At 40.5% G+C, this 27111-nt stretch overlaps 1 protein-coding gene across 1 annotated transcript; it reads left to right on the top strand.

The window, feature by feature from the left end:
- Positions 1-1077: 1077 nt before the first annotated feature.
- On the top strand, positions 1078-23720 carry GPR37 (G protein-coupled receptor 37). Its single transcript, XM_067746893.1, has 2 exons — positions 1078-3177; positions 16293-23720. Exons 1-2 carry the CDS (start codon positions 2155-2157, stop codon positions 17109-17111), a joined length of 1842 nt encoding a protein of 613 aa, XP_067602994.1. The 5' UTR covers positions 1078-2154; the 3' UTR covers positions 17112-23720.
- The last annotated feature ends 3391 nt before the right edge of the window (positions 23721-27111 follow it).

The following is a 27111-nucleotide window of genomic DNA, read 5'->3' as shown; positions in this document are numbered from 1 at the left end:
AAATAGCTTTTGCACCCTTCCCAGAAACTCCATTGTAATTGATAGGTGGCTTAAAGTGGCTTAAAAAACACAAATTCATTATCTTATCATTCTGGGGGTCAGAACTCTAAAAACGATCAGGCATGGCCTATTCCTTGCCTTTTCCAGTTTCTAGAGATCTCCACCATTATTTTAGCTCAGGGTCTCACTTCACTCAGACCCTCCTACCTCCCTCTTGCACGGACCCTTGTGATTTCAATGGACCCACTTGGATAATCCATGATCTTCTCCCCACCTCAAGGGGATGAGAATCCCTTGAGAAATCACATCTGCAAAGTCCCTTTTGCCATGTAAAGTAACATTTTCACAGGTATTAAGAATTAGGATGTGGACATCTTTTGGAAGGCCATTATTCTACCTACCACAATAGGCATTATTTCTCATTGTGTTTTCTCCTGTCTCTCTACATGTTCCCTTTTTTCAAAATGTGTTTATTTCTTCCTCTATCACTTGCTCTCTCTTAATCAGTTTTTCTGATATTTGTCTGTCGTATTAGCTACACCCTGACAGCTGTGGCCTGAGTGTGGGGTTTTACAGTATAAAAGGCTGGAAAGGCCTGGTCAGCCAGGCTGGAAGTTCTGTTCACGTTAATTTCCCCCTACCTATCATTTCCTTCTACTTCATCAAACAAAACTACTTTCATTGTGGTCTGAGTGGTTCTAAAGTAACCCCTGGTAGGATGCCTCCTAAACCCTTGTTAAAGGGAAAGGGGTATCCTTCGCATCCCCACTCTGCGTCCCACTCCCAGAACTGCTCATTCTCTACGATGGAAGCCTCTGAGCTTCCTTTCTTTCCCATCCTCAGTTCTTGGAAACACCTAAGGAGGCGAGCGCCTCAATTTACGACTCCCTCGAGGACCCAGGTCTGGAAGCGAACGCACGGATCTCCCCCACCCCCGCCACCCCGCCCCTCGCCTCTTCCCACAACCCGGCTCTGGGACCCGTCAGGCTGGTTCAGACATCTGGGGAATTAACATGTCCCGCCCATCCCTAGCCTCGAGCCGCGCAGGCTCCGCGCCTCCGCCCTCGTTCCCTCGCCGCTTCCAGCTCCTACGCGTGGAAGCCGCTACAAAGGGCTTGAATGAAACGTGTGTGGGTTTAGTGACCTCGTAAGCCGCCAGGGGATCCCGTCTCCCCACAAACCAGCGCGTCTCTCGCAGGAGGCTGAGCAGGGGGAGGAGGCAAGGAGCGGAGAGCTGGGTTTCGCGTGCGCGCGCTGCGGCTGGAGCGGCGGCGAGGGGCTTCCTGGCCATGCACCGCCTCGCCCGCGGCGGTTCCGGGCACCACTCTCTCCGCCCGGGCTGCGCCCGCTGTCGCCGCCACAAGCTCCTGCGGCCGCCGGCACTGTCCACCGAGGAGCAGAGCTAGCCCTCCCCACCACCGATTCCCTTCTCCGCGGAGACGCGCCGCCCAGCAGCCCGCGCCGCCCCCTGGTCAACTTTGAGCAAGAGGAGAGACAACTTTGGCCGCGGCCGCGGGCTTCGCATCCCGCTTCTCCTCGTCCGCAGGAGCCTCGCGAGTCGCTGGGGTTAGGTGGGGCGAGAGTTACCCCGGCGCATGTGCGCGGCGTCTGGCTGTGGGCAGCTTGTCTCCAGCAAGCGGGAGCGGGAGTGTGGCTACTAGTCATCTGAAGGTGGGGAACTTGCTTTCCTTTCCCTTGAAGCGACCTCGTCTTGCTGCTGGATAAAGCTATATCGAAAGCATGTAAATAGGCAGAGCGACTGTTACCAGGAAGGCAGCCACCCCAAAGGCAGGGAGGAGCGTGGGGCTTCGTCTGGGCTTCTCCCAGTCGCAACATTAATCAACAGTCAGGCGTTGGTTGCAAGTTTTCAAGGTCAGCCACCGGCAGCAGCGATTCCCTCTCTGAATCTTGGGGATACGCAGCGCTCGGGTTGGACTTGGCTGAGAAATGCACAGGACACCAAACGAGGAAGGATTGTAGAGGGGAAGGGCTGTGACCCCAAGACCCATCCCCCAACCTCCCCCTAATCTCCCGTCCCCCGCTGCAGGGGCGGGGGTTAGTATGTGACATGTGTCTAACTCTCAGCGGCAACTTTGGCAGCAGGTGTCCGTCCTAAGCAGGAGCCGCCGTTGCCGGGTGCGCCCTCGCCCAGCCATGCGGGCCGCGGGCGCGCGTCTCGCCCGCACCTCGCGGCTGCTGCTTCTGCTACTGCTCAAGGTTTCCGCTTCTCTCGTCCTCGGGTCCGCCCCTGCGCCCGGGAACGAAAATTGTCTGGGGGAAAGCTGTTCACCTACACTGATACAGCGTCGCAGCAGGGACGCTTGGGGACCGGAAAATTCTGCAGGAGACCTGCCAACCCGTGCGCCCAGGGAGGAGGCTCAGGAGGCAGCGGTGCGCTTGGCGCCTTCATGGGACCCACCCGCGGCCCGCGGCGGTGACCCAGGCGCGGGCAGAGGGGCGGAGGCGTCGGCAGCGGAGCCCTCGGGACCTCCAGCCAGACCACCTGGCGCCTGGAGGTGGAAAGGTGCCCGGAGTCAGAAGCCCCCGGGTACTTTGGGGAGAGGGAACCCCACGGCTCTCCAACTCTTCCTTCACACGTCAGAGGAGAAGGAAAAGGGTCCCAGAGGCGCTGGCATTTCTGGGCGCAGTCAGGAGCAGAGTGTGAGGAAGGAACCCGGAGCCAGCGACCTTTATTATTGGCCAAGGAGAGCCGGGAAACTCCAGGGTTCCCACCACGACCCCCAACCCAAGACGGTCAATGGACCGTCGGGGCACGAAGGGCGGACGATTGCACCCCCTGGCAGGGCTCTGGCTCTGAACGGGTCCTCCCTTGAAGGAGTTCACGAACGCGGGGGTCCTCGGCGGGGGAACACCACGAACCCGCGCTTGCGACTGAAGAACCCTTTCTACCCACTGACCCAGGAGTCCTACGGAGCCTATGCGGTCATGTGTTTGTCGGTGGTGATCTTCGGGACCGGCATCATAGGCAACCTGGCGGTGATGTGCATCGTGTGTCACAACTACTACATGCGGAGCATCTCCAACTCCCTCTTGGCCAACCTGGCCTTCTGGGACTTTCTCATCATCTTCTTCTGCCTTCCGCTCATCATCTTTCATGAGCTGACCAAGAAGTGGCTGCTGGAGGACTTCTCCTGCAAGGTCGTGCCCTATGTAGAGGTAATGCCTTCCAGGGGGTCTCAAGCTACGGGCTTTATTCATTTCCGGGATTTATAGCATCAGACCGGCTGCTCCACGCACCTACTGCTGAAGCCCTTCACTTTCTCTCAGGGTTCCTCCCTCATTTCTCTTGCCAATCATTTATAGACATTGGCATTTATATACTGGGCACAGGGGCGGACCTAAGCAGCTTTGTCCACTCACCTTCAAACTCACCTGCTCCTGGATTGGGAGATAATTAGCATCTCATAATGTATAGAATTGTTTAGATTTTAAATTTCTCTCTCAACTATGGTTTTATACATATAGATTTCTGATTTGGAGACTCAGAGATTCTAGAGTGAATAAGTAGCCAGTCCATGACTGTCATTATTGGAACCTAGCAAGAAAAAAACCCCTGCATCACTCATCTACTAGCTTTCTAGTGCTCCAGTATGATTTCTTCCCCAAGGATATTATCACATTTCTTCTTAAATATCAAAATTGGAGTAATATATATATTTTATTTAACAAAAGACATCTGCTTTTCTTTGTTTGTCACTTGGCCTGGATATATTAGTAACCTCCCAAATTAGTTTGTCTGGCTGTCTGCCATGCTATCCCACCTAAATTCGTATGTCATTTCTGTTTCTCCTTTTTTCCTTCTCAACTTTGTAACCATTTTATTTATTTTGTATGAATGAGCTTAAGCAAAAATAACACTTTGTACATCATGGCACAGAATTTATTTGACATTCCTAAAGTATATAGTATATATGTGTCGTTTGTTAGAGTATAAGGGATTGGCTATTTTTCCAAGACTAGAAAATTTCTTAAGAAGAAGGAGACACATAATAGCTTCCAAACTTTGGAAACGAAAATCTTTGAGTAAAATTTGACTGTTAACATCCTACAGCTAGTGTCCTTAACCGTTATTATGGTAGTTGGAATTTCTTTAAACACCAGCTCTTGGAAGGAGCCCACGTGCTTTGTTGCCAGTTGTGTTTTCAGCCAGCTGGCCCTTGATTTACTCCATTCAGACTGCCCGTTTCATTTATGGAAGCAGAAGAAGGGAAACTGTAAATATTCCAGAGCCCCTGATCCTGTCTGGCACCAGGGCCAGTGACATTATGTTCAACATTGTTCCAGGGCCTAATGCTAGGGGATAAGTAAACAGAAAACCGTACCTACTTAGAAGGGCCAAGGCAAGAGACTGTAAATAAGACCCTCTGTTATCCTGGCAGAGATCAGATGCAGGATCATGCCATGCTTGCTAAATCAGCTGTTGCTGCTTTACCAACATCTAGAATTTCTCTTGTTGCCAAGCTCCAAGTAGCTCCGAAACATCTAAATATTTGGTAGACAGCTCATTTTTGAATTGCAGAGAAGGAAGTGAAATTTTTGGAAGAGAATATGTGTCTACCAATTGCCTTTTCAAGGTCAATTTCAATTTAAGATTTCTCTGATTGTTTGAATAATGCAGAAGAAATTGACATATGCAAAAAAGAGACAAAAGTAAACTATAAAGTGAATAGGAGAGTTACCTCCAATAAGAGGGAAGCATATTGGCTTGTTTTAAATGCACTGGACAGGATGAAATCATTATACATTAAAGGGAAAAACAATAAAAAGGACAGAAAAAAGAAACTGGGGAAAGAAAAAAAATTACCAAAGTTCTTGAAAAAAAACTTTAAAAGAAAAGAATCCCATTCAAAGTCAGAAAAGAATATATAAACTTCGGTTAGTTTAGTGAGACCTGTGAGTTTTGAGTGATGGTATTTATTATGTATGTGTTTTAATTTTCTTTCTCTAAATAAAGAGAAAGAAAATTAAAGAGAAATCCTCTAATACTGAGGATTTTAAAAAATGCATACTTTCATTTGTATTTCCTTTTTAAATTTAATTCTCAGCTCCTTAAGAAAAACAATTATTATTTTTTACTCTCTATTTCCCCCCTTCTTCATAGCCCTTTTCTATTTTTTAATTATTGGTACTAGGCTCTTTTTTCCCCTGGAAAAGCAAAGGCTTGGAGAAAAAGATTCACTCATTTTATTTTCTTGAAAAATTAAACTATAATGTACATTTTTACTGTTAGAATAATGAATAAAAGCCTTAAGATTTAGTGTTTCTATATTCATACCTAATCCTAGTCTTCTGAAATAATTCTATAATGTTTCATCATACTCTGTGAAAATGATGATCAGACAGTAGCATTAGCTCCCTACTTCCTGATTATGAGGACAAGAAATACAATCCAACTCTCAGAATAAAGCATTTCTGCTTCCAGGAGGCACTGCTGTTTTCACAGAAGTAAGAGGGATCTAATGCCTATTTCATGTTGGGTTTCTGAAAAAAACCAGATGCTAATGTGGAGATCTGCTTCAGGAAGTTTATTGGGGTGTGAGCTCAGGTTCAACACCTGTTAGGGAATGAAGGAAGCAGGACTGGGCAGAGAGGGACGTTGAACTGTGATGCAGATGCCACAAAGACCTCAGCTGACACCACAGGGAGCTCAGGGCTGGAGAGGGAGGTCCTGAATGGAGGCAAGACGGCCCAGCCTTTATAGCCCCTAACAGACCAGTCATTGGATGCAAGTTGCTCCCAGGAAGGGTGCATAACCTTGAGCCGGGTGGATCTCTTTGGTTAAGGGCAATTGCTAGAGAGGGATGCAGCTAAGAGCCATCAACCACCCATAGTCCCAGCAGCTGGGGGAGATCAGCATTTCATTCCTAAAGGACTTTGGGGAAGAAGCAATCTGGGTGGGGAACCACAGCAGCCACTACAGTGGCTTTTGAATTACCACGTTAAATTATAACCAGATGGCATTCTAACCCAACCCCCTCATTTTAAAGATGACACATGACACTCAGAAAAGAGAAATGACCATCCTACGTATACATATTTAGTCAATGGCAACCAGACCCTTATTCTCAACACTTGATGTTGATATTTGTTTAGTAGGCAAACATCTATGAGGCAAAACAGTGTCCAGTGAGTGTTTTCTTTTTCTTTCTGCTCCTTGGCATCTTTTTTTTTTTTTTGCGGTACGCGGGCCTCTCACTGTTGTGGCCTCTCCCGTTGCGGAGCACAGGCTCCGGACGCACAGCCTCAGCGGCCATGGCTCACGGGCTCCTCCCGGACTGGGGCACGAACCTGTGTCCCCTGCATCGGCAGGCGGACTCTCAACCACTGCGCCACCAGGGAAGCCCTCCTTGGCATCTTTTAAAAAGATTTTTGTATCCAACAGACAGGAAAAATAATAAGCCCAGTTAACATCATTTGTTATATGATGAAACTTGTAGCTCTTTATATTCTTAAATTTCATCATTTCCCATAAATTCCATAGTTGGTAGCTCATTAAATTTTTAAAAATTTCAGTAATCTGAGACAATTGCATTTTTTCATGTGCCAAACATGGTTATTTTAATAATCAAATAAAGATACATAGGTTATATTTTATGTTCTTAAAAATCACAAAGTGTTCTAGATAGGGGAGGACATTACAAATCTTTTTGAAAACTTTCTCCCTGATTTGCCCTCATTCCAAATCTTTTTCTTCTTGACCACAAGACTTCTGAAAATTATTTGACATTTTATCTCCTTTATTATCTAGATTTTGCCTTTTCTTTACTTTCTAATCTCTTATATTTATTTTATTTGTTGGGTAGTCTTCCTTTTCTTCCCACCACACACCTTCTTATTGATTTGTAATGTATGATTTACCATTTTTCTAGTAGTCTTTTTTGCCTTTTTCAGTGTTTTTCTTTTTAAATTTTTCTTAGTTACTTAAAACTTTTAACCACAATTAATTTTTATTGATCTTTACAATTTTTCTCTCCCATCTTCTCCTTTGCCTTCTTTTCCTTCTCTCCCACAGTTCTTTTTTCTACAGCTTGAGTATTAGTATAATCTTAAGGAGGAAGTAGAATTTGGGGGAGAGTTGGCTTTGTGTAGAAAAATAGGTGTTTCTTCAGCAGAAATTATATGTCTTTGCAATTCACATTTAACTCTTCTTTTTATTTCAATTTGTTGACCAAAACTTAAGGAGAACACCCAGCTTCCAGAGTCTATCTCTAGAAAGGGAGGTTTAGTATAATACTGCTATGAGTGGGAACATAGTAGGAACATTTGTAGTTGATAATTTCTCTCTTTCTGTTCCAGGATTATGATGTCTCTGTGACCTAGTGATAAGTCCCTTAAAGCAGACGGAATGGTAGGAAAGGGGGATAGGAGAGGAGGAAATCTGGGTGGATGGTGGCCATTCTAACAGCCACATCATTTTGAACTGGTCTGTCAGAGAGTCACCAGAAAAAACTATACTCAAAGCAATAGTTGAATAGTTGTATGGAGAGAGAGAGCGTGTAGATGTGGGTTGGATATGGAGGTCTGGGTGTAGATTGCAGTAGGAGAATGGCAGAGGGGTTCCCTACCACACCATTCTCTTAGGGATCTAAAAAATGGTTAAAGCCAAATAACTCAGGCATTGGATATGGCAACCAACTAGAACAGCTCTCTGCTAATTATTTGATGAACGCCAACCAGAGTCAGTGTATCACCTGATACAGATCCACTGCTAACTATTTCCATTTGGATGTTAATTGGACGTTTTGAATAATATAGACAGCTCCTTAGTTTAAAGAACTCACACCTTCATGGTGAGTGGTAGGGAGGGAAGAAGGCTTCAAATAGTTCTAAGTTAACCCCAGATCTAACTGTAGTTTTATTTTCCTGGGATACAAGATTCCTGCATGAGGGTGGTGGGTGGATAAAAGGAATACATCTCACCAGGGCCTCTGGACCAGGGATGATCTGTGGAAGGTCTAGAACCTTTCGTGATGAAAAAAGCCAGATTCTCCAATGGCTTTAGAAATACTGGTTTTAAACTGAGTGAGCAAATGACTTTTTCATTGTCTTAGATTGTAGTTGGCACTGACAGATACAAAAAGAAGGGTGGGTACCGAAGCTGAAGATGATATTGCTATACAGTTTTGTGAGTCTGCACAGATTTCCCTAAAACTCCTAGATTCAAGTACATTGATCACGGCAGACAGTAAATTGAGGGGTGGATTAGCCATTGGGTATTCTGATAGACTTTTTAGTGGAAACACAGTTTTGTGAGCCACTTGAAAGTTACTAATGATACTATCAGGGAAAATAGACACACTGGGTGAGAATGGTGCTTAACAAATATTGTATGACTTCCTATTAATCCCTTTATAATAATTTTCACATTCCCATGCAAGTGACAGTATTTGGCTGACAACTCCAGCAGAAAAGAAAACAAGTATAAAGTGTGCTCCAGTGTATAACTCCATTCATGAACAGTGTACGGTGAAGTTTACTGAGTTTGGGTTCCACATAAGAAGTAAAAGCTTTAGGATATTCAAATGTGAAATTCAAATAATTTCCTTGACTATTGATTGTAATAAGAACGTCGTCCTTTTTTAAAGCTTGCCAATGAAGTATAAGCAGGAACGTGGATTTTTCTTTACTTGCCTTCTAGAGATATTAGTTGGCATTCAGCTTTTAAAGATTATACACAAAACAGCAGCACCCAATAACTGATTAAAGAACAGCTTGTATAATTCATTATTTTCTATAGTCCTTTTCCATAGATGTCATCATTCTTTCATTTATTTACTATCCATTCATTCATTAAACATTTACTGGGCTTTTCTGCTATGCTAGATACTATGTTAGGAGGAAACAGGAGTGGAAGAAGAAGGGGAAGAGAGGAAAAAGTTTCCAAAGATGAGTAACATAGATATGATACTGCTATTATAGACAGGTGAAATCGTGTGCTACAGTGAGATGAATACTTTAAAAGAGGCTTAAACAAGGTGTTATGGAAGTTCAGGCATGGCTCTGGAATGGGTCAGCTCACGTTTGTACTTAGTTATGACCAAAGATGGAGAAGTTCAAGTGAAAACTATGTTCCCTCTCATTCTTTTTCAAGCATAGTCTTACGCTTAGTTTTCATAAATGCATACAGCCTAGAGCCATGGTGAAAAGTTACAACTATGAAAGTCTTTTAATTCTTGTTTTCTCAAATTTTCCTGGGATAGGAGGCCTATAAGACAATTGGGCAGATGGGACAGTCCTAGAAATTTCATTTAGAATACAGAATTGTTCTAAATATTATTAAATATTAAATTATTATTTAGAATACACTGCCTGAGATAACCATTTCTGCTTTGGAATTAGTCGTCCTTATTAGCCATAAGGACATTAAGTAAATCAAAATTTTTAAAGTTTATTTAAATGAATTGTTTAATTAGCAATGTAATAACAGTACATTAAATTGAGTCCTTTTCTTCTGAAAATCTCTAAAACATACCTATTGTTTGATTTGACCTTAGAGAACATAAGAAGAAAGGCTGAAGAGGGAGACACTTTAGACCTATTATAGAGTCGGGGAAAGGGAAGCATAAAGAATGGACCTTCCTGAGACCTGGATTCATTTCTCAAGCCCACAGTCAAAGTGAGGACGTATCCTCAGTTCCTGAGGGCTGCCAGCGTATCTGGTTATATCAACAAAACATCTCTCAACAGTGAAAAAGAAGCAAATATTTCCACAAAAGCAAAACAGATCTGAGCTTAGGAGTGTACCCAAGGCTGAGGAAGTAAGGGTCTACCTTGCCCTTCACCCTTGTACTGCATGGGCCTTGAGAGAGTGATCCCACCTTTAATAGCTCTTCCTATGTGCTGCAACTAGGTTTAACAGTGTCCCATTAGAAGCACAGGGATCTGAGTCTGAGATGTGGACCGTGTGGGGAGAGGGTGGGCAGACTGCTATGCAATGAGGTTTGTCTCTGGCACTGCATTTCTGTGCCCATCCTCCAGGGATACTCTGTCTTTTTTTTTTTTAACCACAAATTGACCTGCCAAGGTCCCATAATTAACTCAACCTTGTTGCCAAGGATACTTAACTCTTAAGTATCCTTATGAGAATGGTATTCTTTGTGCCAGAAGAGATGATCTCACCTAAAATTTCAAGGTTGAGTGGAGAATGGAATTGCTACAATGTCAAATATGGGCCCTTTCTATTTGCAAAGTAGGTACAGATACTTTCCACAAAACCTCCAGAAGAACCGGATATCATCACAATTCCAGACTTATTCTTGAGACAGAATACTTTCAGTTTGTGAATTTATGACGTTTTCAATGTGCTGTGTCAGCACACTTGAATGGTTGATGGCATGAATGATGCCAAGGTCACTGATTTGATCCTAGCCTAGAATGAGTCATTTCAATTAGGTGTATGACTGTACTCAGGGCTGCCATTATTTTATTCCCTTCTCGTCACTCCCTCCTTCAGGGAACTTTCCTCCTACCTTTACTGTCTTCTCCTTGGTTCAGATTTCTCTTATATAGGAAAAGCATCTGTTAACTAATTCACAGTAAGATGTGAAATTTAGAGATACATGCCTTTTGAAGAGGAATGAGTAAAGAAAGGGTACTTCCTTAACCTACTACTAACAATGGAATTTTGGTTAAGAACAGAGGAATTTTGTCTTAAAATGTTGGTTTCTCATAATTACCCAAGCACAAATGGATGAGGCCAACTCTGATTTTGTCTTTAGTTTAGGTTCACCATCATGCAAATCAATTTCATTAGTCACAAGAAAAAAATAGGTGAAAATTTGTTACTGTTCTTTGGAAACTTGTCAGAACCCTTAGGTGAAAAACAGAAATTCCAGTTCATTTTAAGATTGATTAGAAACATCATAATAATATCAAGCGTTGAAATGTGGACTTTGAGCTTGTGGGAAAGATTACATTTTGAAATGAATTTCTAATTATTGAGAATAAATATGGAATATATAAATGCTCTAAGACCTGTTGATTCCAATAGGTGGCTCCCATTGTAGTACACATGATGTTAATCTTGCTTCATTTGCATTTTTACACTAATGAGCGTTGGCATATTTGTAATTAAATTGTAACATTTTAGATAAGTTGTAGTCAAATGATTATTTTTTTTTAACTGCAAAGGAATGTACTTCTACAGAAGTCAGAAGTTGTAATTGGTAGGAACATCAAGGTGGGACTATAAAGGTAAAGAAAGATTTATAGGGTCAAGACAAATTTTAGGATGATATAGTAGCTTTTAAATAGTCTCCATTGTTTTTTAAATAAGTAAGAGCATGTTATCAAGTTTAAAAAAAAGGGAAGAAAGTTGAAAATGAGGCAATAATGACAGTTGATATCTTCATTGGAAATCACATGTAGATGAAATAGCCTGGATATAATAGAAATAGATAGATATTTATGATATGTGACTGTGTCAGATTAAATCTCAGTGATACTGATAAAGGTAAGGAACCTTCTTTTTGACGATGGAAGAGTGGCCTGGAAGGGCTCTGTTTCATTTCAGAGATGTGTATGTCCTTGTGAGGGTTGAGACAAATCTCTCCTACTCACTCTATATTTTGGCCTGGAAACACTAATGCAAGTGTGTTGATTTGCATGTGCTCTGAAATGAAGACCTTTTGATAAAGGCCATCTCATTAACAGCAGTCTGATAAACAGTGGCTCTGAGAAACATGTTGTCTCCACTGTTGCTCAAAGAAGTGTCTCTGGTGGAGAAGTTGCCCTGAAGTGTTTCAAGGATAAGGATTATGGAAAATGCAAGAGGAAGCCAGGGCACACAAGCTCAAGCCATTTAGAGTTTCAAAGGAAACTCTACCCTGTGCTCCTCGTGCTTTTTTCCTGACTGATTGTTAGGTCTCTAACCATGGACTTATAATAGCTTATCATTCATGGCTCAAATGAATGGGTTTTGTTAACAATAACGCCCTTGTTTCGAGAGTTACTTGTATACAAAGGACAGCACATAAATAGATGCACTTAAACATCTTTTTGAGGTAAAATATAAGTTAGGCTAGAGTAAGTTGTCATGACTTTGGTTAGAAATTTTCCTTTTTATAAAAATCAGTGTATTCCAGCTGCTTCACTGTACTTAAGCATGTAGATTCGATTTCATATGAAAGAATTTTTGCTTGGAAGTACATCGGTCTTTTCTTTCCCCATCAGTGTTATCACTGATGTATATCAGAGGGTTTAGCAAAAGACACTGTTTATTTGGTATGAGTTGTACCTTCATAGCTTAACCTCATTCATAAAGGTTTCATATTTGTCCATCTGCAGTAAGCTTCTGAGAAATGGAGCAATAGCTACAACAGGAGTTCCACAGATGACTGTTTTTCTTTCTTTTTTTTCCGGCCGCGCCATGCGGCATGCAGGATCTTAGTTTCCTGACTAGGGATCAAACCCATGCCCCCTGCATTGGGAGCGTGGAGTCTTAACCACTGGACTGCCAGGGAAGTCCCGACTGTTTCTCATAAAGTATCCACGTGCTCTTTTTTCACCTCATTTTGAATGAACTTAATATAGTACTAGGTAAAGGTGGTGGCCAGGATTTCCTCAAGGCTGGATGTTTGTATTGAGTTAGCACCTTGAGCAGTGCGGAGAACATTTTGACACTGGAGCTGCCCCTTTCCCACGTGAGTGTCTCCACTTGCCCTGTGCCTGCCCAGTGCCTTGAAGCAACGCTGCAGGTGACCACAGGTGACCACAGCTGCCCACAGCCTCACCACTCTGGATGTTGACTGGACAGGGGCTGAAGTAGCTTTACTGTTGTTATTCCAGGAAACAAAGAAGAGCAGAACATTGGAAGAAAAGATTTTAGATTTTGTTTTAGATTTTGTTTATTTTGATTCTCTAGTGTCTGTATTTTGATGCCAATCCCCTCAAAATTCTCAGTACCTTATTTTCCCAACTAGTTAAAGATTTCTGCTTCCAGCTTTCCTCTGATCTTGATTCTCACAAGTAATAGTCTTGTCTATTCAAAGTGTTTATAGTTGTGCTTTTGTTGATGTTAATTATTCCTTCCATTGCAGTTTAATTAATAACAGATTGCATCTCACTCATTCCATCTCTCAGAATATTGCTTCAAAGAACTACCCATCTAAGCTAATGCTTAACTGCTTTACTCCCAAGAGCATATTTCCTAGTGGTATTGAATTTTAGCAATCAGATATGGTCATTAAATGCAGAAGATCCAGCTTTCATGATACAGTTTTATAATTGTGTATAATTGCACCATGCATCTTGGTAGAATTTCTAATGAGCTGTATGTAAACAAGTACATTTAAAAATTGTGATAGAAATCTTTTCATGTTACCCCAGCATTTAGCATTCTAATTACATGGATAGATTCCATATCTAAGTAGGCAGAAATTAGCCCACCACCCATTGTCCAGATGATTTTTATCAATTAATTTCTGAGGCATGCAGTTAAGCCTTTACAAAGGTTTACGGTCTCCTGTAAATAATTTGGGAAAGTACTGAGCTGGGACCATGTACCCTTTCTGCTCTTTCACATCATAAAATCAATTGTATAAGTGAACTTACAGAAAAATATCTGGAGTAATAACACTGAAGGCAGTGGCGGCAGGAGGGAGTAGCTATGTGGGACTGGCATTTGGGCTGTAGTTGCTGTTGGCAACTGCGTAGTAAGTGCTATCTGCATTTGGGGCGGTGTTTGCCTCAGCGGTTCCTTTAACAACTCTCTCTGTAGCTCTTGTGACCTTCCTGGACGGTTCGCCCCGTTTCAGCTGGATCCTAATTGCAGAGGATCCTATCAGACAGAAGTACAATTTGAAAATAGGAAGCTGGACACAGGAGCTTCCTGAAATTGTGTATGACAAGTGGGAAGGTTCCCTCAATCTATGATCCGTCAGATATGTTTGAGGTCCTCAGTACTAAAGCTCTTGGGAGTATGGCTGAAGAACTGAGCATCTTCAAATAAGATACAGTATAGAAGGATTCCTGAGCGAAAAATTGAGGCACATCTTACTCTTGCTTAAAATTTTTCTTGTTGTTTTTTTTTTAAATCTTGTGAGATGAATTATACAGAAGCTAGAACCCCCTTTTTTTTGCTTTTTGAAGCAGTGAACATCTTTTAATTAAGAGTGGATGTGCAGCACCATTTATGATATCTAAGGAGTGGTAATCTAACACACCTGTTCTAGTACCTGTCTACCCACTTTCATTTGTTCTTTGCTATTACCTCTCATGAAATGCTTTGTAACAGACTTGGAGATAGGTATGCAAATGCTAGCTCCTGTGATAATTGGTCCAGATTTTAAATCTCTAGATTTAAAATTAAAGAGGTTAATGGGGGAGAAGACACTATCTCCTGTGTGTTGTGCATTCTTTGTAAGGAATGATAGAAAATTACCAAGCACATAGATGTTCCGAGCCTCTAAGAGATTGCTTCTCTTCAGAGTCTCGTATCTTCAAAATCACCAAGCTGTCCTTTTAACAGAAATGTTATTCCTAATTTAAAAAGAATGCACAGCATAAGCCTTTGTAGCTTTGTATTTGTGGACTGACTCAGGATACAAAGTGACAAGGAAACATGCACAAGATTTGCCTCAGTGAAGACAGTGCAGAAAGCCTTGCTTTACAGTCTTATAGAGAGATGAATCAAAACATTTGAAAAGCTAATATATAAATTAAAACTTTCAAAAATCTGTAAAATAAAATACAGCAATTTCCCAGTAATCCTGTTCGGTGCAGACCTTTAGAAAATGGCCCATCCTTGTCAGATTTCCATTCAGACTATGACATTCAAAAGATGACTGACATTAAAACAAAATCTGATTTTAAGACAGTTGCACAGTGTGGACTTCAATTTTAGAATTATTTTGAGTCTCTGGCATAGATGCAAAGTATATTTCCATCAAGTCAAACAACTCACTAAGTTGAAAGTTAATTTTAAAAAGGTGAATGTAGAGATGACTCATTTTTCATGGCAGGCATATTAGATGGATATTTCTTATACCGGTGTTTATGGGAAACTTCATGAATTTTGTAGTACAAGAGCTGTGGTTATAAGTTCAACCATGACCTCTTGATTTGCCCTGATCTAGACTTTGTTGGTCATATTTTGCTTCATGTTTGCTTTTCAAACAGTTAACCCCTCATTATATCTCATTTTCAGACTGTCCCCACCAAGTTATGAGAATAGTCAGGACGTGGATGTGGTGTCCTTATTTCGCACATGAGGACTAGTAGACACTGACTAACGTGTAGTGTGTAAGAAGAGAGATTATTTGACATTGGAACTCTTATAGAATCCGCAAGGCAAGTTGTCATCGCTCTGGGGAGAGTGCCAGCTTGAATGTAGTAAATGAACAACTAACATTTTGAGTACTAAAATTGTTAGGACAAATGGTTTTCCTTTTGTCAACATGATCCCTTCGAGTTCTAAAGATGTAGACATTAATGTATAATATATATATGTGTGTGTGTGTATATATTTCTTTGCCCCTTTGCCAAGGCATGACTTCTGCCTGTGCTTCTTAAACATTCCCACTGAGCGGGCAGGGGAGAGTGCATGCAGGTATTTGGGGCATAGCCCAAAGCATCCATCCACCTAGGGGATTTTCTTTTAGTCTCCTGGTTTATCTTAACCCTCATGAACACTTTACATCCTATCCATTGTCCTTGTTTAAATATATAAAGACTATTTATTAAACATTAAATTATTTTAATTTCCCCCCAAACAGTGGGGTAAATCTGATGCTCCCAGATGATTACTGTGTTTATCTTGTGACTTGACAACCACCTTGCCCCGCTAAGTTGACTATGACTGAGCTGATCTTCATGGCTCCTTCCAGCTTTAATATTTTTTGGCTCCATGACCCTGAACCACTGTATTTCTTCTTCTTTTTTTCCTTCTAGTTTTATTTGTTGTCCTTACAATGATTCAGCTGTAGTCACCAACCCAGTTACTCATGCCTCATTCTAGGAAATCGTTTTCTTTTTCTTTTCTTTTTTTCCGTACTTTTTGCCCATCTGTATTTTTTCCGGTACGCGGGCCTCTCACTGCTGTGGCCTCTCCCGTTGCGGAGCACAGGCTCCGGACGCGCAGGCTCAGCGGCCATGGCTCACGGGCCCAGCCGCTCCGCGGCACGTGGGATCTTCCCGGACCGGGGCACGAACCCGTGTCCCCTGCATCGGCAGGTGGACTCCCAACCACTGCGCCACCAGGGAAGCCCTATTGCCTAATGTTTTGATCTTTCAGAGATGACCCAGGAAAAATATATTCTGTGTTCCTCCCGCAGGCTGCTTCTCTCGGAGTTACTACGTTCACCTTATGTGCTCTGTGTATAGACCGCTTCCGTGCGGCCACCAACGTCCAGATGTACTACGAAATGATAGAAAACTGTTCTTCCACAACCGCCAAACTTGCTGTTATATGGGTGGGTGCCCTCCTGTTGGCACTGCCGGAAGTGGTGCTCCGCCAGCTGAGCAAGGAGGACCCGGGCTTCAGCGGGCGCGCCCCCGCGGAACGCTGCGTCATCAAGATCTCCCCGGATCTCCCCGACACCATCTATGTTTTAGCCCTCACCTACGACAGCGCCAGACTCTGGTGGTACTTCGGCTGTTACTTCTGTTTGCCCACACTTTTCACCATCACCTGCTCTTTAGTGACTGCAAGGAAAATCCGCAAAGCCGAGAAAGCCTGTACCCGGGGGAATAAGCGGCAGATTCAGCTAGAAAGCCAGATGAACTGTACAGTCGTGGCTTTGACCATTTTATATGGATTTTGCATTATTCCTGAAAATATCTGCAACATTGTTACTGCTTACATGGCTACAGGGGTTTCTCAGCAGACAATGGACCTTCTTAATATCATCAGCCAGTTCCTTTTGTTCTTTAAGTCCTGTGTGACCCCTGTCCTACTTTTCTGTCTCTGCAAACCCTTTAGTCGGGCCTTTATGGAATGCTGCTGCTGCTGTTGTGACGACTGCGTCCAGAAGTCTTCCACGGTGACCAGTGATGACAATGACAACGAATACACCACAGAACTGGAGCTCTCACCTTTCAGTACCATACGCCGGGAGATGTCCACGTTCGCGTCCGTTGGAACTCATTGCTGAAGCACAGCCTTTGGTTTGCTTAGGTTTCTTTATTTGTTTCATTTTCATATCCTGTGAAAGTTTTTACTTCATATTTTTCCTTAGTGGGAAAACATGCAGAAAAGGAGAGAAATATTAACTACTGTAGAACTGATTTTGCAAATTAATATTTGTGCTTTGAAAAAAAAATTTATATTTAGTTATTTAAGAAGTATGAGGAGGCCAGTAGTTTTAGATCATTTTATCTGGTATGGTGCTAATATTTTATTTGAAAAAAGTGACTGCACCTTAATTAATTGCTAACTTTCTTTTGTTCTTTTAAAAATATAATCACTGTATATTGATTATAGCCATGTGATTTTGTAGGCTATTTTATGTTTGAGTTGTGATTGAAAGTATATTGTATATGGTATCGTGAGGTGAGTTGTAGTTAAGAAGCATTCACAAAGTAGCACCAAATAAATTACACTTTATTCTTTAACGTCATTGTCAATCTACTTTTAACCAAGATTCAATAAATCTTTTAATTGCCTTAAATACACAATTACTGATTCTATGCACAATTTAAAATCAGCCTTATTGTTTTATAATTCTATTTTCCTTTAAGGTGGGCAATCACTATGATATAAAGACATTTTCCTAACAGTACTATTTTATATGCATGATTCATAAAACTAACTGTATGTTTAAAAACTTGTATTTTTAATATTCAGCTAGAGATGTAAAATTACTTCTAAATATTTATAAAATATGAATAAATAGACAGCAGAGTAGGAGGAAACTATCTTTTTTTAAAGAAATTCACCTCTGAACTAGCATGTAGAGCTATAGGTTTTCCCATGAAGAATTATGAAGAGAACCAAGGACTAAAAAGCAACCCACTTGTCATCTGATTTCATCTAAACACTGACCTTTGAAGCACCATGAATTCTGTGTGAAGCACTTTGAATTCTAATTTTTCTCCTTTTAAAAAATGAACTTGATTAAATCTGTGTGACTTAATTTCTCTAAGAAATTACAGTAGTGGAATAATAAAATATTTATGCATCTTGATTAGAACACTTGAATATTCAAATACTACCTTTAAGTTGATATTCCATAAACTCCCAACAAAAATCTAACCCTCTGTATTTGAATTCTATGGACCCCTTAAGGAGTTCAAGTTAAAGCAGTTGTGTAGGATGCCTTCCATGTGGGACACATGCCTAATCAGATGGCAGAGGCAGTGACCTGAGTGACACAGTGTGGTTGTAATGTTGCTGTCTTCAGAAAAATCATATAGGGGAACCCAATTTTCTGGCTGGAAACTGCCCTATGTGTTTTCTGCCTGTCAATTTCTGTACTATTCAGCTTAACTGGTACTTTCTTTCTTCCAGACTACATATAACATGATGTTCTTTAAATCGTTAAACTTTAGTACTAGAAAAATTAAAGGGACTTAATTCAGACCACTGGTCTTCTGCATGAAACCCAGATTAACTAAAAGACAGTGTCCAGAATACCTCCTTTTTCCCAGTCCAGTACTCTTCAAAGGGATTTTTTCCCCTACTGTCTGTATTCTAAGGGGTTTGAGGAAGAATAAAAACAAGGCACCATTGTCCTCTTACAGATCCCTGTAATAGGTCTTTGGAAAACAACTGAGGATGCCTAACTGATGGCTGCCAACTGATGGCTGCTGAGCAGATCCACAGTTATAATTCCACAGTGTCTCTCATGATATTTAGTCAACTTTATAGATCAAGAAACTGATTGAGCATATGGCATAGAAAAGGTTCTGTGTTATAATCTGCAGTAAATAAAGGTAAATAGAGCTTAGTGTCGGACTTTACAAAAGCAGACAGGGGTGGGATGAGAAGAAAGGAATAAGACACACGTGTAAACAATTATGATGTAAGCTGGGACCGGTTGGGAAGGTGTAAAGTTCTGTGATAATTCAGGGAGAGCACCTCAGATGGGAGGAAGTCATGAAAGGTTTTATGGGGTACCTGGAGGGACAGACCTTCAGAAGGAGTCGATGAAAGGCAGTGCGAGAAGTGGACACTTCAGGAGGAGAGAGATTACTAAGCAGAGGAATTAGAAGAAGGCGTCCTGGGGTGTGACTGAAGAATAAATAAATAAATAGTCCAGTTTGGTTCCTATGCTATGTGTGAATAGAAGCCTCATGAAGAATACTGATGAAAATATGTGAGACCATATGATAAAAAGGTATGGCTTTATGTCTTTGGCATTCCAGATGCTCTGTGTTCACATGAGAAGCCCTGCCCTCCCTGTCCCCCGTACTCTCATACAATGTGTTCATTAGCAGTGGGGCATAGCAGCTTCCGCTCCCCACATTCATACCTGGTCCTGAACTGAAAAATGTTTTGTAGGGAGCTTGATTCCTCTGAGAAATATTTAAAATACTTCTATCAAGAAATTTTCTTCTCCGACCCTTCCCTGTCATTTAAAAAATTAGATGGACTTTTCCTGATCGTCAAGGATTCTCCAAGATAACAGGTTGAGATTTCTTCCTGATGATTTGAATTCATCTTGCATTTTTAAATACTCTTCAATTACCTTCTGTTGGTTTGGCTTTCTCTGTCCTCTTTCTAGGCAGCATCTTCCCAGTATATCCGATTATGGTAACCCTTCTCATAAAGAAAGAGGAAGAGAAAACATTAAAAGTTTCTACAATTTCACTATCGTGTTTTATGAGTGTTCTCTCCTTCTTTCTGGAGAGTAGAAAAATATATGCTGTATTTTCTTTGCCCTGGTCTTTTAGTGAAAGCAATTGAGGAGTATTTACTGAACCGCAGTTTTGCTTTGCTACTTAGATTGTTAGTTTTTGAATTCAAAGCATTCAGCATGGTGCCTACAATAGATCGGAATTACATTACTTCAGACTCAAAGTGATCTCAAAGTCTTCCAGTATTAATTACCCAGCTCTTTTTTTGTATGTACAAAACTGATTTTCTGAGAAGTTAACTGAGTTACCCAAGGTCACATAATTTGACCCTGGTTGAATACTGACTTATGAAAATTCTAAGAATAGAAGATCTCCTTTTAGGGATTATATATAATAATTCTTTTCTACTTAATCAGTTGGCTCACAACAGTCTGTGAAATACTATCTTGATTAAGATAACATATAGTAAGTGTTCAATAAGTACTTGCTCAATGAAAGGATAAACAAATCTTTAAATGAAAGAACACTCAGAAGACACAGTTTAGCAAAAATACAGATGGCAAACCAGGACTATGAGTTAAGAAGGAGTGACAAAAGGAAAAGTAAGAAAATATAGTTTTTTGGTAACTGTGTTCAGACCATAAAATTAGCGGGCCAGCACTAATCAAATTATGTAATTATCTATGGCCGTATACACGGTATATGTGTGTTCTGGACAAATTATAAAAACTGGATGCTATAATTCGCTTTTCAAACCTCTCTATCCCAAATTTATTAAGTCCACGTATTCTAAAAGCCACGTTAGTCCTTTGCACATTTTATTCTTTCAATCATTCACTCCATTCATTCAGTTAAACGCCTATTGCCGGCTTTGTGCCGTGGCAGCATAGTAGCCAACGAGGTTTATCTGAAGTACAGTTATTGCTAATTGAAAACACCTACATGCCAAACACTGTGCTAAATCCGAGGGACAGAATAGTGTGTGGTTTAGATACAACTCAGTCCCTTTTGGAGTTTACATTATGTGCAGTGCCTACACATAAGATTATTCCCTACTCATAGATTATTCCCTATATCAAGTATTTAGTGAAAATGTGAGTAGTGCTGAGAAAGAAAAGTTTGGGAAGAAAAGTGCTCCGAGAGTTTGTTATAGGGGATCCTGACCTAGGGGTAGTGTCAGTGGAAATTCCCTTGGGAAAGAGCTCAGGTAGAGGCAGGGAGAGTATTAAGGCTCTGTGTGGACGGAGACAGAGCAGGTCCAGGAACCAAGAAGGACCAAGAAGCCTGGCACGCAAAAAGCAAAGGCAAGCATAGACCAGAGTTGGTATGAAACAAATTGCAGTTCATCTACAAAGGGTTTCGGTTATATATAGGTAGAGTAACCTCACTTCATCAATGTTAGACTGCCCTTCTGTGGTTCATGGGAGACTACTTATCATTGTTATTAGTAAACTGACTTCCTTTTATATTTTAATATAACAGCCTCACAATTGTTTGATTTTTTATTATATTTGTGTTTCCACACTTTCACCCCAAATATTGCAATATGAAGTAGGATAATAATTCATTAACTAAAGAGACTGTATTGTTATATAAGTAGAAGATAATTATTTACTACCAAGTTATGAGACCTTAGATTCCTAGAACTCTGGTGCTAAATCAATTGTCCATTGCATTTACAAATTTGTAGAGGATTAGCAATCTTTTGCTTCCAGTGCTCAGAAGTTAAAGATTGATTTAAAAAATAGTTATAGTAATCAATCTCAAAGTGATCATTCTCTTGAACTAGTAATACTTTAATCAGTCGCGTGGCTGTTAAATGAAACATTTTCATTTCCTGTTAGTCCAAGTGTTGTCAATTCCACAAACTGAATTCAATATTTTTCTTCAATTTTTAAGAGATATAAATAATTCATATGCAATACATTCTGTGAAATCCATAGAAACCTTCTGAGTTGAATGCCTTGCTATATAGATAGACAGGGATGTGACTGGTTTGTTTTACTCTCTCTCTACATATACACCAGATTTAAGTATAACCATAGACATTTTTAAATTTCCTAATTAATATTTATTTTCCTGAGTTTTAAGAGAAAAAAATCTTTTGTAATTTTATTCCTTTTATTTGTATTTGTATTGATAATGTATTTAGAAACTTAGGTCTACCAGAATTTTTTTCCCTAATCAAATAAAGTATGATGAACTTGCTAAAATTTGAAAGTTTGCTACAGACAGAATTTGGAAGTTTAAGGGAACAGTGTCTCTGAGGAGAAAAAGAAAGAGAGAGAGAAAAAGAGTGAAAGAGAGAGTGAGAGAAAGAGAGAGAGAAGAGAGGAGAGGACATTTGGGGTGTCTAGAAGAAATTGTGATGGTGTGAGGGAAGCTTTCAAAAGAGTTCATAAAAATGACATAATTATATTTTTCTTATACCCTCTTCTCTCACTAATGACTTTTGTTCCTGAACTGTTTTTGACTCTGTTTACCAAGAAGAGTGGGCTCTGATTACCAGCACTTTCAAGGCAATGGAACAATGACCTATATCAGGAAGCATTTTGGTAATGGGGAAGTTATGTTGGGAGGTATGACTATGCGCTTTTGTCATTCTAAAAACACATCCATATTTTTGTTTAAGAACATGTTTTAAACATGTAGACACATTTAAAAACCTTCAGCTTGCTTCTATCACATTGACATTTCGAGTTTCAAGATTTTAAGAACAGTTTATAAAGACAAATATGTTCTTTTGTGAAGTATCAGTATATGAGGAGGGACATAAAGAATCACACTTAAGTTCCTGAAAGTCACGTGTGCCATGTTTTCTTTCATTTTGAAAAGATGCTCTTGTACCGTATAGTTATGCTATTGTGGACAGGGTTTTGTTCTATTAAGTTTTATTCCTGCTTTTGCTACTCCTAGAAAGAAGACCTTTTTTGGTTTGTTTCTCTATGTTTGGCTCAGCCTTAGTGACTTGGTGTTGGGGTAGCATTCTGTCCTGAATTACTCTGATTTGAATTCCAAATTGATTGCACAAACCCCACATCAACAGGTTGGCATTATTCTATGGGCATAATACAGTGATTGTTGGAGAAGTGTGGCTTGAAAGTCCACCCAGGGTGTCAGAGAGTAAATGGACCTTTTGTTGGCTTTGGGGGTTGGATTATTTTTCTTTGTCTTGCTGATTTTGAGATTGTTGGACAGAAATTTAACTTTTTCTTTATTTTCATTTTGGCAAGAGATTAAAAAATCTCAATAGTGTTTCTTAACAAGGCTTCATTGACTTCCATAAAACTTTGTTTCTGAATTAACTTTTATCTCCTGAAAACCTTTGGGCAGGACAAGCTGGGCATTTACATGGCATTTGCAACAATTAGAAAGTTCACTGGTTGGGACTGATCTTTGGTCACCGAGTTTAAAAAGATGGGATGCTGTAATGCCCACTGATTGTGTGATTGTTTCAACCTCACTCATAAAGGATTTTAGCTGAAGAGTCTTTGTCTAGGGCAGGCCTGTGAGATCCAGCTGCAGTAGTCCGGGAATGAATGCCTTTGTGTCAATGGTCAGCTCCCTCTGATATTTGATCAGCCCGTATTTGCATGGCAACCTATTTCTACATCAGCAAAGTATGCATATAATGCTGGGCTTTGTAATCTAGTTGAGAAAATGCATGGGTGTTCAGAGGTTTCCCCTATACTGTTACCTTTGGGTGATTAAATCTAGTAGAAAGAAGTGTTATGTGAATAATGAAGAACACAGAATGATCAGATGAAGTTGAGTTAGGACCGTGACTTTGTTTCCAGTGCTGCGACTTCCTGTGGCCAAGATGAGCTATCTGACTCGGCCACTTCGATTTTTCAAATTAACTAGAAAGTTTACAGAATATTTATTTCATTTCCTCCAGACCCAAGGACTATGTCATCAGGTTCCAGCCACTGAAAAAGGAGAGACAGTAAATTTTATGTTAGAGTCTTTTGGAGAGTAGAGAAACTCATACAAAGCCAGCTACACACACACACACACACACACACACACACACACACACACACACACACACACACACACACACACACACACCCCGCTATACAATGATACAGAAATGGAAAGTTAAGCTGGTCATACCATTTCCTGATCTAGCTGTGGTAAATGCACTTAAACCTCCAGCATCTTTCTGTTTTAAATGATAATCTCAGAAAGTCTCCAGCAATCCTTACATCATAAGAGACTAGGAGCAATGTTTCCCTACAGAAATACAATTGGCATTTACGACAAGACAGTTCTTTGTTATGTGTGACTTTCCTAATATTGCCGCATGTTTAGTATACCTGACCCCCCAGGACCTAGATACCAGTAATATCTTCGAGTAGTTGTCCTAGAGAAAGCTCCTTTCTTGTCATCCCCATCCCCCATATTTCCAAGTGTCCCAGGGAAGCTATGGAGCGGTGCCAGATCCGACAGATTGCGAACCTCCGTAATGTGTTATTATTACTGAAATATTCTGGAAAATACAGAGGCAGAGCCGCTCTCCAGAGTCTACCATGTTTCATGAAAATTAGAACATAAAAAGAAACATTCAATCCTAAAATTGCAGAATACATACAGATAACTCCCGACTTTAAAAATATTATCCCAAGAGGGTTTTTATTTTTTTAATTAGTTATTTGTAACTTTATACACACTTTTCCATAGAAACTGTTAGGCTATATCTCCAAAATTTATTTAACAAATCGTAGACTTTTTTTTGAGTGTCATCCGGTGAGAGATCCTACAGAGATGAATTTGCCAAAGTCTGAAGTGTGTTTCATGTCCTTGAACTATTTCAGCATAATCAGGGACAATGTGACTTGGGTTGACAAACTCACTGATAGAGATGTGATAGAATATCAATTAGTTTGTGTATCATGGGGTGTATACAACATGCTCCATGGTGCTGTGTCCTGCTATCAAAGACCTGAGGCTTTACATTAGTAACCACCACGCGGGTGTCTGGTGAGTGAAGGGAAAGGACAGGTCTGGATGGCTAGTCCCTCTAGGTCATGGCAATGCCTGGGCAAAGTCCTTTCATGACTGAGATGCCCATGTCTCTTGGATTATTTCCTTTGGAAAGTGATAGAGAAGCTGCAGGAATTTACTTCTGTGTTCACTTCACTCGTTAAATCGAATGCTGTTTCTCGGCAAGTTTACTGTTCCTGCATGTCTAAGAAATAATCTGTTACCTCCTATTTAGGGTTGACATTAATTTTATCTTCAGAAGGAGAAAGGTCTTCCTTATACCTCAGGGTTGCTCTGGAAGAAACTCAGAGCCATCTTATATACAGCAGATACTCATTATAGAGATAACATAGCATCAATAACAGCAAATATTTATAGTACTCACTGTATTCCAGAAGTGGAAATAAACATAAAGTGTTAGAAAACAGGTCTTTTTTTTTTTTAATTAATTAATTTTATTTATTTTTCGCTGCATTGGGTCTTCGATGATGCACGCAGGCTTTCTCTAGTTGCGGCAAACGGGGGCTACTCTTGGTTGTGGTGCGCGGGCTTCTCATTGCGGTGGCTTCTCTAGAAGCACGGCTCGGGCCGTGCTCTAGTGCATAAGACCTTCAGTAGTTGTGGCTCACAGGCTGTAGAGTGCAGGCTCAGTAGTTGTGGCGCACGGGCTGTAGTGCACAGGCTCAGTAGTTGTGGCACATGGGCTGTAGAGCGCAGGCTCAGTAGTTGTGGCGCACAGGCTGTAGAGCGCAGGCTCAGTAGTTGTGGCACATGGGCTCTAGTGCGCAGGCTCAGTAGTTGTGGCGCATGAGCTCTAGTGCGCAGGCTTAGTAGTTGTGGAGCACGGGCTTAGTTGCTCCGTGGCATGTGGAAACTTCCTGGACTAGGGATTGAACCCATGTCCCCTGCATTGGCAGGCATCCATTCTTAACCACTGAGCCACCAGAGAAGTCCAGGATTATTATTAACATCAGAGATCACTGGTTTTCAAATGATTTTAATCAAGTAAGAGAATAGAAATTGTAATCATGTATTTAAAAGAGTAAAGTAGAAGTGCAGGTATTTTAAAAATCTTTAATAATTAAAGTGTGTAATCATCTCCAACATATTTCAGAAACACACTAGTAAAATGTTGCAAAAAAAATACTCATTAGTTTCTGTAGTTTTTGTTTCCTCACACAAATTATCTCTTCATCTATGATCCCTAACAATTTTCTGTTGACTGTGATGTTAAACTTAATTTTAAACTATTTTTACTACTTATAATATAATATTGACTTTTTTCCAAGCTGACTGAGGAAGATTCAAAAAAATTATCAAAAGTTCTACTGGCAGGAGTCTTACCATGTGATTCAAACAAAATTTTCAAAAGACTGAAGTCATATAATGCTTAGAGGTAAACTAGGTTTTAACACTTAATATTTTAAAATTCATGCTTTTTCCCTCGTAAGAATAAGTTAAAGATACGATGGTTTAAAAATAAATATTATGAAAATAATGACTGCAAAGGCAGGCATTTAAGCCTTGAATCAGTTGTCCAGGAGGATACATTTTTTTTGTGTTCTCTTAGAATACTATGTCTACTTTTAATTAAATGTCTGAGAAAAATGTTGTTTTGTTTTGATTTATCAACAAGAAAGTAAACCTTGCTACAGTAGTCAATATCAATTACATAGAAGAGAATAAACACCAAACCTCTCAAACTGAATAAAAATATTTTTTTCATTGGAATTCAATGTTTTGCTTTTAAAAAAAATAGAGGTGCAGCAGGGCAACCTCAATATAGAATTTTTATTAAGTTTGGGTAAATTTAAAATCAAATCAAAATTGTATAAAAGAGTTCCATTTTGTCCTGATTCTCTAGAAATACTCTTGTCAGGGAGCCAAAAGGAGACTTCTTTATTGGATGCCCTAAAATTTCGCTTCCTGAGTAATCTCTCCCCAAAAAGCTCCTGGCCCTTCAGAGCCCCATGTGGAGCTCACAGAGGCAATGAGCTTATTCATTCATTTTACAGCATTCCTGTTATTTCTTCAGGCAACTGCAGTGGAGGGTGTCAGGATACATTCATGTTTGAAATGGGTACAGAAAAGGAAAAGGAAAAGAATTGCAAACTGAGCAGCTTGATGCTTCTGAAGCCTTACTATCAGGGCTCACTGTAACGTTGATATTTCTTTCTCTGTATTCTTTTAACGTGGCTTGTCTCTGTGCCAGGATGTCTGTAGCTTCAGTTGGAAGACGCAAAGGGTGGGGGGCAGAAGTGCCCTGGAGGATCACTCATTCACACATCTGGTGGTTGACGCTGGCTGTTGGCAAAGACATCAGCTAGGGCTATGGGCTGAACACCTACTTGTGACCTCTTTATGTGACCT

Source organism: Pseudorca crassidens, chromosome 8 (genome assembly GCF_039906515.1).
Source record: "Pseudorca crassidens isolate mPseCra1 chromosome 8, mPseCra1.hap1, whole genome shotgun sequence".
In the NCBI taxonomy this organism is placed as follows: domain Eukaryota; kingdom Metazoa; phylum Chordata; class Mammalia; order Artiodactyla; family Delphinidae; genus Pseudorca; species Pseudorca crassidens.
Note: the sequence above shows the minus strand (reverse complement) of the source record. Positions and strands in the feature narration are given on the sequence as shown.